General features: G+C 43.4%; 1 protein-coding gene across 1 annotated transcript in view; it reads left to right on the top strand.

The window, feature by feature from the left end:
- tnrc18 (trinucleotide repeat containing 18) overlaps positions 1 to 14,450 on the top strand; it is a 56,334-nt gene that overhangs the window by 8,700 nt on the left and 33,184 nt on the right. Inside the window, exon 3 of the mRNA XM_030789630.1 lies at positions 9,123 to 9,284. Coding sequence (XP_030645490.1) covers positions 9,123 to 9,284 — 162 coding nt within the window. The remainder of the gene's footprint in view (positions 1 to 9,122; positions 9,285 to 14,450) is intronic.

Raw genomic sequence — 14,450 nt, 5'->3', positions numbered from 1 at the left:
GCCGGGCATGAAACGCAGAATGTTTTAAATCCAAAATAAATGAATATACAATGTTTAAAACAAAGTCATAACAACTGGTGGCAGAGCAGAGTGAGGAAGAAGTAGTGAAGCGTCATGGAGGAAATGTAAATGTTGGAATCGTGAATGCTTTTGAAGCGACGCTGGCGTGGAGAGAGTACGATTGAGAAGTTTTCGTACGGAGCGTCAGAGGAACCCGTGTCTCCTGCCCTGTTGGTGGTGTTTCAGGCTGTTTTATTAGGCAGGGACCTTTGTGTTTGGCCCAAAGATAAGACTGACCGCTGACATCCAGCTGTCCTCCAGTTGGAGAAGCTCTCGGTATTGATTCGTCTCACAGAGAGCAGGATCCCACAGTCCACGTCCCAAAGTATTGCTCCTTTTTTTTTTTATCTGTTTTTGGAAAAATACAATAAAAGTGTCTGTTTTGTGTCTGTCTGTATGCATGTATGTATGTTTGTTTTTTGTTTTAATAAACTTGGAGGCTATGGTTTGTTTGAAATTTGTTGAGTAACCTCCACTGACTCCAGGGGAGAATCTTGCCCGAGGGCACCGGAGCAGATTGGGAGGCTTGCACAGCAGCGAGATGAATGCTCTGCTTGCCCTGCACTCATGGTAGTGTTGATTCTGTTACTGTTGTTGCTTCAGCCTGTTGTTATAGCAGACTGCACTCTGCCAAATACAGGGAGGAACACAGAACTTGGGATCATGATTAACTGTTTGTTAATTGCGATCTCTTCTTTTCTTTTAATGACTCGCTGGTTTTCTAAACCTGTTTAAGTCTCGTGCAGTGAGAACAACAAAATCTAAATAAGACCCTGAAGGATGTTGAGGGAGGAAAATTGCCAGTAAAAACTGCCACTGCTATCCAGGTGTTATCATTGCCACACTCTGTACTGTGCTGGGCTTTCAAGGTTAAAAGAACATTCCTATAAACTGCAGGGCTGGGTGGGGGCTGCTAAACTAGTGATTTGTTGGTGTTTATTCAGCAGCGGGTGTGTGGTGAGAGCTGAATTTAATTTGCGACCGTACTTAGCGCTGTCCGGTTCCGTCCTGCGAGAGGATCTTTCTCTGCGGTCTCTCCTCAGCGTGGGTCGGAGCCAGGCCATTGTAGGCAGTTTGTGACATGTCCTTCATTGTGATCTGGCGTGACAGGCGGGGGTAAGCTAGGCTGAAAGGGTGAATGGGTGAAACGCTGGGCTCTTCTCCCTGAAGAGTCATGGTGCAAGGAAAGCCACTGACAAGAGGCGAGCATGGAGAAAGGGTTTTTTTTCGGGGGGGGGGGGGGGGGGGGGGGTAGTTCTGCGCGCGCACACACACACACACACACACACACACACACACATACACACACACACACATCCCACACAGTCTTGGCTTTCTTCTGAATAAAACATTCAGAGTTTAGTGTCCCAGTGTACAGGCCCTAGTTCTCTCATCTTTCAGGGGGCAGAGCGTACCCCGGCTTTTTGAAATAAAATGCCCTGGCCATTTCGCCTGCTGACATCAATGTATTTCATAGATGAAAACTGTGCTTTTCTGGAATATGATTATTTTAATTTTTTTTTTTTTGCCTTGGCTTTTAGTGTTTGGAGATGTCTCGGTGATTATTATTAATGGGATGAGGGAAGAAGCGGGCTTTCCTTGCATATTTCTCTCTCTAATTTCTTGTTTATACACGCTCCATCTACTGAAAGCTTTTTTTTTTTTTTTTCCCCCTCCGTAAGCTTTTGATCTGTATCCCCCCCCCCCCTTTCTCCTCATCATATTGCTCATAGAGTGGTCTCTCCTAGAAATGATGTGAAATAATACAACAAAATTCTCCATAAAATTGTTCTGCTGCATGTAGCGGGATGGTAAATGGAATAGCTATGTCTCATAAATCCCACATTTACCATCTGGCAGAAATTGACAATAGAGAAAAGACTTATGAAGTAGTAATTTGACGGTAAGTGATTGGAAGGCTGGCGTGATCGGGTTTCTGCGTTTGCACAGACGCAAGGCTTTAGAAATCGTACACTGAAGTCAGTGCCTTTTAATTTTCTGCTGGAAAGGTAGGTCCACACACTAGAGGAAGGCCACAAAAGACATTTCTGCCTTTCATTCAGATGAAAGCCATGTGCTCTCACTTTCCTTATTATTGCTGTTAAAAGGAATTAGGTGGTTTCTGTAGGCCTTGTTGTTTACATTAAATAACGGCCATTTTAACTTGTTGATTGCGCAACTGCGTTACCACCACGGATAATTGAAATGCAAGAAATTAGCGATCGCGTTTCATGTCCCTCTGCCGGCTTATTTATAGAGCGCTGTTTATGATTTTTTGGATGGAGTCTTGCATTCTTTCCCATTGATTTACTACCTGAGCCTGTCCCATTTATGAGCTGACCATTTTCAGTGTCTTATTAAACTTCTGATGAGTGTGTTTGTTTCATTGTTGCTATTTTCTGTTGAGTTGCCTCAGTTGTAACCGGTGGGGAACAACAAAGGTCATTTGAGAGACCTGATCCTCCCTTTTTTTTTTTTTTGAAGTGTTTGGAGTGTCTCCGTCTTGAGGGGTTGAGTTTTATGGAGGCACTACATGCATGCTAAAACACACACACACACACACACACACAGGTGGACAGGCAAGGCAAGTGAGTTGGCTTGTGTAGCGGCAGGAGGGTCATTGTAGGGGCTGGGCCACACAGAAGATGGCCACATTGGCTTACTGTGGCAGGGATTAAGCCAAGCTTCTGAAAAGCCAACAAAGGATGTGAAATGAAAACCAGCACTGCTGCCCTGCTCTCATATCATTACCTCCTGTTACAGTGGTGGACTCTGAAGTGCTGAACAGGCCCAAGTTATTTTTTGCCTTTCAAGTTGAAGCAAAATATAAATAAATAAAATCTTCATAGCCTGTCTCTGGGTAGACATACCTAAAGTTATGTCTCTCTCTCTCTCTCTCTCTCTCTCTCTCTCTCTCTCTCTCTCACCTGAAAGAGACTTTCAAATTATTTTGAACATTTGGTATTGTCTATTTTGGGCCAAAATATTCAATTGGAATATTTTTAGGGTTGGTTGACTTTTTCTAATATTTTGTTGGTTGTTTGATTTAATTTTGGATAACCCCGACATTTCCATGTGGTTTTGGTGAAACTCTGTTTGAGGAACTGCAACTTAGCTGGAAAAACAGTCAGTCCCCTTGAGTGACGCTTGTAATGCATGTCTAATGCTGTTCAAATGAACTGTTAGCCGTGGTTGCATTTAGCAAAGTCATTATCGTACATAACAAGGTATGTCACAGTTGCTTTTTTGCACCCTGCAGGGCGCAGATATTTAAGTGTCGACGTGTCGTAGAAATGGTTAAATTTGGGTTGTTATTTCCTACTGTTGAATGTTTTTGCGCTTTCTTTTGGTAATCCTCACGCGCGTTTGGGGTGGAAGTAAAACCACATAACTGCTATTGTTTCATTGCAGAGCAGTCGGCAGGAACTCATACACAGACATATTTTAAGCTTGTGGTTTTATTTGCCTTATGCTCCGCAGAAAAGTCCCCAGGCCATGAAGTGCGAGTATTTTTTTCTTTCTTGCAACGCCTGCAAAATGCATTTGGATGTTACGACAGCGCAACATTTATCACGCTCCAGTAAGCAGAATATTCAGGTTTAAGACCAATCGCAGAGTGTTCCACAAGTGTCAGCCAAATGCTGGCTTACTCACTGGACTTTGGTCAGCTATTTGTTATTATAAGACACTAAAATTTGGGGGGGGGGGGGGAGTCGAGACGTCCAAAATAAAAATTTACGATTATTGGTCGATCAGAATTGCAGAATGCGTCCGGCTCCTTGAATGTTCTGAGTATTTTTCCTTTAAAAAACAAACACGTTGTAAGCCTGCATTCTGCCCTGTGCTTTCGTTTTCCGAAAAGCATTTGCACCAGGCTTCCTGCTTTAATTCTCTTTCTTTTTTTTCTTTTTTTTTCTTTTTGTTTTACAAAACACATTAATCTGTAATTCAGTAAATTTGTTTTTGCACAAGTACTGTTTTTTTTTTTTTAACTGGAAAGAATTCTCCTCTCCTGTTTACGTGGCAAATGCATGTTGGTTAGTCCTTGTTTTTTCTTACAGTCTAAGTACGTGTTATGCAAACCTCCATGACAAAGCGCATTTTTTGCTCAATTAAATGGCATGTTCATTAAAAAAAAAAAAACACCCTTCCCCTACCATTCTGGATTTGTCATCATAGAGCATATTGCGGGAAGATGAATGAGAGGCAGGAGTAAGCAGTCAGCTGCCAGTGTAATAACCTGCTCGCTGAAGGGTCAGTACTGGACAGAAAGCCTTATTTTCCAGTGTCAGTCTACTATGTCGTTGTGTGCATGCATGTAATGAAGAGGTGGTGAGAAGACTTTCTGCACGCAGATATTGATGTTAAATGGGCAGCTGCTCTTTGAAACACCGTAACTGTGTGTGCGCGTGTGTGCATGCCTTCTGCACATCATTAAGCGTGGTCACGTAATTGCAATCCAGTGCAGAAATTTCAGTCCCTGCCTCCACTGCAGTCTGTGGGTCACTCGCATTATTTAAGCAGCAGCTAACGGCCAATAAAACACAACCCCAGCATAAATACACGGAGGCAGAGGCAGCTAACAAACGTTGCTTGTTTAATATCAACAGAGCCGTTCTGTTCTTAAAGGATAGCGACGTGCTGATAACTTCAGATGTCATTGACCTTTCTGGTGCTGTATCACGTTTCTGCGTCTCTTTCGACATGCAAACACCGATTATCCCAAAGAGGAAACGCAATATATTTACTCCAGTATATTAATTTACAATCGATAATTTAAAATGATCGATCAGGACGCGCAAACAGAATTTGATTAATTAATTATATCGAACTGTTCTTTGTGTCCTCACGCATGTCATTTGATCAGTGTGCTGTACATACATGCAGTACTGGCAACGGAAACTCTAGCAAAAATCTGCCTTTTAACTGAACATTCAACTGTTTGTGTAGAGAGAACACGCTATCTATTATCCTTGACACTTTGTAGAGCGAAATGCAACCGAGAGACATTGTTGAACGCAATTGTAGGGTTGCTAAGTCTGAATAGGCAGTACCGCCTACGCGTAAAGCACAGACTCTCATGTGCTAGGCAAAGATTACCACAGCATGTAGGATTTACTGGTGTATGTTGCAATTATTTTGTCATTCCCCTCTTGTCAAATTGGCTTAAGAAAAGTTTCCGTTTGAGCCCCACAGTGTAGGGAGCGTTGCTGGAATCTGGTTTATTGTAATACGTCCAGGTTGACTTGTTGGAACGGGTATTTTTTTGACATGTTTTTGTCTCTTCACAGGTGCTGTATTGATAGAGGGGAATGAATCGCAAATGACTTGTTTTCTAGTGGGTGGTAGATGTGACAGAAGCAGAAAAGCAGAGATCTTCTTTTTCGGTTTAATGGATGGGAATAGTTTGAGAATAACTGTAGTAAAAAAAAAAAACACAGCCCTAATCCCCTCCGCAGAATATAAGTGCTTCACAAAAGAAAACTCCAGATAATATATAAACAGAGCTGCCTAGCGCAGAGGTCTGAAAATGTGTACATGAACACATGTGCACACACACACACACACACACACTTTTCACACTTTTCCACTTTTGGTTTGGTGAGAGTAAGATGTTTTTGTTTTTTGTTTTTGTTCTTGTTTTTGGTTTTTTTTTTTTTTTGGATGGCGTAACCTCTCTTACAGTTTCATAATGCTTTTTCCCTCTCATTGTCGTTTTAGTTATTTGGTCACAGTTGAGTGAACAGTGTGTGTCATCTCTTAGAGGCCTGGGTGTAGGAGGGAAGCTTTTCCACTTTTTGTATGATTGCATAAACCACAGTGGAGTCACTCCTGCACGGCATGTGACTGTGAACATGACACCTCCCCTCTTTTTTTTTTTTTTTTTTTTTTCCAAAAACCAACTTACGTAAAGGACTCATCTGAAGTGCTGCTAATTATTAATTCTTCTTGTCACACGTTTTGCAAATCTCATTCACGGTGCTTTTATGGCTTTATATACCATAAACACAACAGATTTCATATCCGTTCCACAATTGTGTTCTCATACAGAAATGCTTTGTACTGGTTATCCCATTGTGCTGAACTGTAGTGTTGGTGAAAATGCTGGCTTTTGTAGTTTGTGAGTGTGTGTTTTTTTTTTTTTTTATTGGAGCAGGTGGTGAACTGTGCAGTGCCAGTTAAGAGTGTTTCTGAGGATTTTAATGGGCCAGGCTTTTTCATTGCTTTGGTTTAAGGCCTTGAATTCTAATTAGTGTCTCTCCTTTCTCTAAGAACTAACAGTTCTTTCTGAATTGTCTTTAAGGACCTGGCTTTAATTACAGGGGGGTGTCGGGAGGGGCGGTTGGGGTGGGGGTGTTTGCGAAAGCTCTCTGCTCTAGGCCTGTGGGTCACAGCCGAGTTGAGTAGCATGAGCAATTAGGAAATTCCTCTGTCCTATTCAGCGTGTCTTGTACAGTGCCCTTTGGTTAGGATAGGAAAGTTGGTCAAACCCTCCCACCCTTCCTCTTGAAAATCTCCTGTGTTGAGAAAGTTGAACTGTACGTGACCTCCTGAACTCCTCTAGGTTTTCTCATGCATCCCGGGCTTGAGCTGCAGCCGGGATAAAGCCAAGGCGTCGGAAAGGCTTGATGTGCTCGGTAAACTCCGTGTTCCGAGGGATTGTCGGCTTGCATGGCAGTGTGAAACGTTTGCAGATGGGGGTATGAATATTTCAGAGATAATGTGAAACAAATGACTTTGTAAATTCCCTCCGAGGGTTTCTTGGACATACTTCTAGGTAAACGATCTCGCCTCGCCAAGCAAGGGAATGGCTTTAAGTTTCCGCTGGTTGTGCGGATCCTGCATGACTCACATACTGGGTGCCGGGAACGGCTAGCAGACACAGCGCCCGACTTTGAGGTTTTGTTTTATTTATTTGACAGGAGCTACCACTTACGTCGGAGGCAGTGGAGCGGACCTCACGGTGTGCCCTGGAGCACTTCAGAGGGGATCCAGCCGTCAAAATAGCTCCCCCAATTGTAGTGTGCAGACTCTAACAACACGTGCAAGAATATATTGTGATTCCATAGTGAGTCCGCTGGAGAGTTTACAAAAAACACTTTGGTTGCTGGGGGGGGGTAGGGCAGTATGTCTGGTTTGGAATACTTTGCGTATGATTGATTGGATCTCTGTCTTGCCTTGCGTTTTATCTCGGGGGTGTGGCGCTAGTTGTGGAAATAAGTTAAAGCACATGTTTTGTTTTGGGTTTTTTTTTTTTTTTCTTTTTGTCGTTAGATGCGACCCCCATGTAAGGAAAGGAAATGCTGACCTGATTTGTTCCAGGTGGTGGGCCAGTGCAGTCCCGCGTCTGTGGAAAGGCAGAAGAAACAGGCTTGGGGTGGAGGTGGGGCATGAAGGGCTTAGGTCTCTCTTAACTGCACCGCTGGCTGTTGTCAAAACACCTGACGAGTAAAAACAACCAAACCCTCTGTGCCTCCCGCCTGCCGCTCTTGCATTGAAACTGTGTCATCTTTGAGGTGTAGAGAATAGTCTGGCAATGTAAAGCAATCCATCATTTCTAGGCTGTGACCTCTCTCCTCTCTCTCTCTCTGTCTCTCTCCCTCTGTCTCTCTCTCTCTCTCTCTCTCTTTCTCTGTCTCTCTCCCTCTGTCTCTCTCTCTCTCTCTCTCTCTTTCTCTGTGTGCGTGTGCGTGCCACTAAATGCCAGTTAGTAGTAGTTTTTTTTGTTTTTGTTTAAAGATGAAAGATGCCCCAAAATCAAAGGTAGATTGCCTTTTGCCTGAGCTGGTCTTGGTATATTTGCATTCCCACCACCTTGTGCATTTGAAGAGACCTGCTCTAAGCTTTGGTTAACGTTGAGATGCAGGGAGAAGAAGTGGACCTGAGGCTGCAGGCGGTAACCCTAGCCTGAATAGTCCTCACAGATCTCCAGCAGCACCGCTCCCCTCCCAGGTTAATGGCACGCTAACCTCTGATACAAAGGGCCTCGTGTTGTTCTCCAGGCCAAGCTGGTCCTCCTCTTCTGTTCATGCTAATGCTCTGTTTACACATGCAAAAAATGGGCCATTGTGCCAAAGCAGCCAGAGTTGCAGAAGAAGTGTGTGTGTGTGTGTGTGTGTGTGCTCGAATCCATCTCTCGTTTGCGTAATAGGTGTGAAGGATTCCTCCCACGCTAGTTTGAGTAGGGAGAGGGGGGGGGCAGAGAGAGAGAGAGAGAGAGAGAGGCAAAAACATGGGGAAGGGGGATGTGCTCATTAATTTCGAATGCATCTCGTGTTCATACGTAACGGTTGATTGGACAGTGTGGTGTGTGTGTGTGGACTGAAAGGTTTAATTTGCTGATTTAAATGCAAGGGGTATCACTGACTTTGCTCAGGGACTTTAGTTCCAGATAGGCCTATTTTCACAAAAACAGTACACACACGCGTTCTCATCAAAACACACTTCTCGTGTTCGTCCATGTGGTATGAATCTCCACTAGTAGGTTTTTTTTTGTTGTTTTTTTTGTAATTTTGACAATGCTTTAACAGATCCAGATCTCTGTATGTGACCATGTTGCTGCTGCGGTTGCATTTTTTTTTTTTTTTTGAATCATCGAGGCTTTGAAAGCTTTGTGGGAGCCAGAGAACTAAACAGTTTGCATATCCAACCCCCCACGCCAGTGTCAAGGCTCGGCAGAAAAGGGCCTGTTTTATTTAGACAGTCCCCTTCTTGAAGCTGCACATCTGGTGGCTATTGTAAAGACAGTTAACATAACATCGTAGATGACTAATAATTATTCATGACATTTGTTTACAAGCAAAAGCAATTTGCGTTTGCGGTCTCCCCGAGCCTGTCGGTAAACATTCTTCTTTGAAGGGAATTAAAAGGCCGTCCCGCTGTCGAAACAGGTTTGAGACTTGTGGTTGTTGAAACTGTAAAGAAACCACTGGCTTGCCCCAAGTAATCATTTTGACTTTTTTTTTTTTTTTAATCTCCAGTCATTTTACTTCGCATTTGAGCTCTCTTACTTTTTTATTTATTTATTTTTTTTTAACAACACTCCTCCGTTCTCTCCTCAGGCGATGCCTTCCCAGGTGCCTCAACCCCATTTCTAAGCAGCTATGTGAGCAGCTCCAGTCACCACGGAGGGCCCAGTCCGCTGCCCACCGACCCAGCTTTCAGAGCCCCCAACCCAGCCAGCCTACAGATGGCCCAGCTGTGGGCCACTCATCCCCACGACGGTTAGTCTTGGTTTCTCCCATATTGCCGTGCTCATGTCAAATGCATGCATTTACAAAAAAAAAAAAAAAAAAGAGAGAGGGAGAGAGAGAGAAGGAGAGAGGGTGCAAGGGGGTGGGGATGTTGCCACTTCAAAACAAATCTGGAGTTTGTCCTATGTAAGCCTGTTTGGGCACATTGAGCTTAACGATGGAGATTGTTGGCAGTTCACTGGGCTGAGACAAAGCCCAGATGCGGTGACTGGGTGAAAGACAGAGGAGAGATGAGCAGAGGACAGGGTAATGGAGGAAGAATAACACACCCTTCCTGTCACAGCTGACAGGGGGGTTTAAAAGCCGCTTTTCTGTTTGAAGTTAATGGGAATTGACTCGTGGTTTGGAAAGTGTAAGAATGTAATGGGGGCTCTGCTTTGGGAGATAAAGGTACTGTAGAGAGTTTGGTGAGAGAGAGTGTCCGTGTGCGTGTGCGTGTGCGCGTGCGTGTGTGTGTGAGAGAGAGACAGAGAGAGTGCTGGTCAAGACTTGTGGTGTGTCATTTGTGAACATGCCCATGCGAGATAATTGGCATTTCTGCGTGCTGATGTCATTGAGCTTAATTTGTATGAGTACCCTTCTTCTGCTGAAGCTTCGACAGTAAGCAGGGTTTTTTTTTTTTTTTTAAAACCTGTCTCCGCAGTTTTATTACAGAAAATAGCATTGTTTCAAGGCTCTGTAGGGTATCACATTTTTCAGAAATCCCATCTGCTGAGACAACTTGAACTGATTGTTCGACAGAATTCACGTTGTGAAAGATGAATGTAGCAAACAAGAGAGCTTAGTCAACCAGCATTCAAGTAGTTAAATCACTGCCATTTTGAGCAAACATTGATTTTTTTTTTAAGCATACAAAATGGTTCACATGTAATGCCAAAAGAAAAGAGAAGAGATGAGTGAGAGCTATGGCAATGGGTGGGGGCGGATTATTACCAACCCTCGCTGAAGGGCCTTGTACCCACTGGCCTTTGTCTCTGGTCCCTACAGAGAAATTTCAGATGAATTGTTGTCTGAAGCCTTGGCCCAGATCTGAGTGTGTGCCTGCTCTGAGCTGAGCTGCCTACATACATACAGAAGTGATGAATGGTTGACATTGAGGTGCACTCTGTCTATTCGTAGCATGTGAAAATATTTGAAACGCACATGTTTATTCTGAAGGGCGCGTCTGGCTCTTATTAACTCGGAAAGTATTAGTGACAGCTGTGGATTTTTCTATCCGTTTATTTATTAATTTATTTCTTTATGCATACATACATATATATACATATGTACATAAGAAGATCATACACGAGATGATCATACAAAAGCGTCAATTGTACATCGCTTGGTCCTTTTTCACATATACTGTATGTGTAGACTACATCTGATGGGGTATTGCACTGTCTTAGAGGACAAAAATTCAATCCCCTGGCGCTACACTTTATCTCATGTGCTCAATTAATAAACATGAATTGCAGCGAATTTTAAAAGGCTTGAGTTTGTTTGAACATTGGTCTTGCTATACATACATACAAGGTCTTTTTTTTTTTTTTTTTTTTTTTTATATGTGATAACCCCCTCGAGCAGCAGTTGACTCTAAAATAAGCCAATCTCTATGGATGCGATAATGAGATTTTTTTCTCTCTCTCTCTGTCTCTCTCTGCCCTTCCTTCATGGCACAACACCCAGGGTTCTTTTACAGCCTCCCCTCCCGCGCTTTGCTCGGCGCAGATAAAAGTTTGTACCGCATTCCCATTTAAAAGAGCGTTTGGATCTTGGAGCTATGGATCTTGGAGCTATGGGTGCACTGCAACATGCCTTCCTGTTTTGTTTTGGGGTTTTTTTTTTTCTCTTTTCCATGAGCCTTACATTAGTTCAACATTATTGATCTAGTCTTTCAGCAGTACTCCCACCTCTTATGGTACTCTCACTAAAACACATCACTCTCTCTCTCTCTCTCTCTCTCTCTCTCTCTCTTTTTTTTTGGTATGCTTTCTTTTTAATACATTGCATTTGTACTCGTATGTTAGTACCGGTTGTTAAATGTCTTTCTAATCAGATCTGTAAATAGTCTTTGTCGCTCGCCATTGGTCCGTAAGGGAAGGTGGAAGGTGTGCAGGGCTTGTCTCTGTGGGAATAAGTGATAGGAATTTCCATGCCTGTTCTTGCTGTCACACACTCAAGTCTAGTCAAATGGGAATGCAAATGATGGATCTGTCCCGTGGGTGGAGAGGTGATGAAGATGAAGATGGTGCTGCATCATCCTGAGGAATCCATTTAGGGACAAACATTTAGTGTTTAACATACGTATTTATGTGATTAGAATTTATTGTTTGGAAGATCTGTTTGGCCTTTCCATCTCAGGCACATTCAGAGGCGTGAAGGTGAGATGAAACTGATTGAGTGTGACATGTCAAGAGTTTGGACCCTGTCCACCCACCGCTTGCCCTCTTGACCTCATGTGTGTCCTGACCCCCAAGGCTTTTTGATCAGCCTCCTCTTTTCCCTCTTAGCCTCTCTTGCTCTTTGACGTAAAGAAGAACGTCCCAGCAGGGGAAAGGCCTTTCTGTGGAGATCCAAAGTCGTTTTCAGTCAGCCCGGGGTCTGTTGGACTTTTCAACCAGCGTGGCTTCTGAATGCTAATGACCTTCTCTCAGTTGTTATAACTTTAAGCCGAATTCCACTCCACATGTCTCACTTAAATATAACCTTCTTCTGTCCTTAGTAACTCATCCCTCGAGAACGGCCAGGTTAGATCATGTCTTATGTGCCGAGAATCCAGATACATCTTTTCTATTTCACATCATCTCAACTCTAAAACCTTAAGCTGTTGGGTGGATTATGCCCCCCACCCCCTACACGCCACCACCAGATCCATCACTATACCCCTCACTGTTTCATCCTGAAGTGTTGAGGTTTTTTGTTTTTTTTCTTTTACTGGGTCCATTTGGCGGATCTAGGAGTTTCTCTGTAGTGAAGCTCTCAGATGCACATTTGGGGTGTGAAGGAGAAATGCAACTTTTGGAAAGGGACGTGAACCTGCCAAAACAAGTTAGAGACAGAGAGAGGGAGGAGATTAACTACGATTAAACACAAAGCTGTTTGGCAGGCTGTTTACTAGTGTGTCTCGCTTGAGGTTCTCTTGACTTAGTATTTTTTTTTTATAGGGGAACAGAAATAAACGGCCTTGTGCTCACTCGCACAGTGTTGCTAAGGGTAGGATGTCTTCAGTCCTCTTCTGGAATGGTGTCGGAATGTCATCAACAGCCTCACACTATGGTGTCACCTGAGATGTGCTATATAAGGAGATTGCCTTTGAACCCTCAAGGAAGCGTTTTTGCTGAACTGTTTCCAGAGAGAGAGAGAGAGAGAAAGTTGTCTTACTCTCTGTCTTAGTCAATAAGTGGATGAATGACTCATTTCTAGAGACACACGTTTGTGATAGTCCTTAGTTTCATTTTAAGAAGTTGAAATTGATGACAAGTGCAATTTTTAAAATTGCCGCCAGTGATGAGGAACTCTGTAAGCTGTTAAGCGTTGCCCTTGATGAGGTTTTTAGTCTGTTTTATCTGCTCGGTGCTTTGTCAGACAGTTGTAACTAAGTCAATCAGAATACAGACTGTCATCCGAAACCAGCTGGCAGGAGTTTCCCGTTATTCCATGCAATTTAAGACTGAAAAACAGATGCAGTTGAACTCTTGATGCTTATCTCTTGGAAGTCAACCGTATACAGCCCATGCAAATAAACAGTAAAAAAAGAAGAAAAAAAAAACCCTCACCTTTGAGAAAACTGAGTGCAACTGAGTAATACGACCACATTTTTGCACGACGAGCCGAATCAACCCTACATTTAGCTCTGTTTACATAAAGCTTTGGGACGTGCACTTTGCATGCTTTTAGTTGATTGGAGAGCCAAAGACCTCACTGAGGAATTTGGACTCTGAGATCCTGCAGCCGCGAAGCAGATTCGTCCGAGACGCGGTCAGGAAAGGCAGCGAGTTTGTCTTCTGCTATGTGCTGGACACGCTTTCACTTCTGTGAGCTCCTATTTAAAAAAAAAACAAAAACTCTTTTCAGACTTCTGGTGACACTCATTAAGCTTGCCTGACCTTTGACCCTGTCTTTTGCTCCAGCAGGCCTCTGGCTCTATCATCTCTGCAAATGCTTTTGAGAAACATTGCAGCGACAGCACTTAACACATGTTCTAATCCACCACTGGCTGATGGGACTGGATATTAATTGCACTGATTGCTGTAACAAATTGCGCTGCGTTTCTCTCTTTCAGTCTTTCTTTTATTTTGGGTGAGGGGGGGGGCAGTTAAATCCAAGCTGCTGTTTCCAGATAACAGGTACTTTTTGTCTTTTATTGAGCAGTCACATACTGGGTTTTTTTTTTTTTTATTTCTACTTTTATTGCATTGTTTAATATAGTCGTTCACCCTGCCAAAGTAACTGCACTGAAACATTTCTGCGTATTTTGAGATGAGGCTCTGGTTATGGCTGAAATATTGACATGTGGCGTGATTCTGTGACATAAGGTGTGCTGAAAATTCTTATGAGGAGTTTGGTTGGTTGGTCCTGAGTCACGTAAGAGAACAGAATCCAGTACGACGGCTGTTTGACCTTTCCTTCAGCTAAGCTTCTCCAATTGTGTGGTGGTTGAAACCAGAGACAGGGAGATACAAATGTTCTTGTTTTAATTAAATTCCCCTCGTTTGCTTAATGAAAAAGGAGTGTGCAGGTTCAGTCAGATGTGCTGCTATGGCTTCCTCTCTCTCTCTCTCTTTTTTTTTTTTTTTTTCGGTCGAGGTTACTCATTGCTTTAAGTATATTCTTACGAGCTCCCCCCTCCCACCCCCCTCTCCTTTTTAACCTTTCTCTAAACCACTGAGCCCTCCTGACATGCCCATAAGAGTTCTGAGTAATTGCATGCTTTGGCTGCGGCAGATCTGAAAACAAACATTTCATTTGTCAGTCCTCGCATTGCTCCGAGGGCAAAGTCATTTTCGGTTCAGCGTGCGCCAGGGGCCAGGGCGTTTTTGACGCCGCCATCGTCGTGGTTCTGCCAAGTTTCCCCGCACAAACCCTACAACAGGTCGAGTCAGTTCTCAATCTACGCCTCAAGTCTCTCTCACCATAAACACTCGTCTGCCCCAC

This window comes from Chanos chanos, chromosome 13, assembly GCF_902362185.1.
Source record: "Chanos chanos chromosome 13, fChaCha1.1, whole genome shotgun sequence".
Taxonomy (NCBI): Eukaryota; Metazoa; Chordata; class Actinopteri; order Gonorynchiformes; family Chanidae; genus Chanos; species Chanos chanos.
Note: the sequence above shows the minus strand (reverse complement) of the source record. Positions and strands in the feature narration are given on the sequence as shown.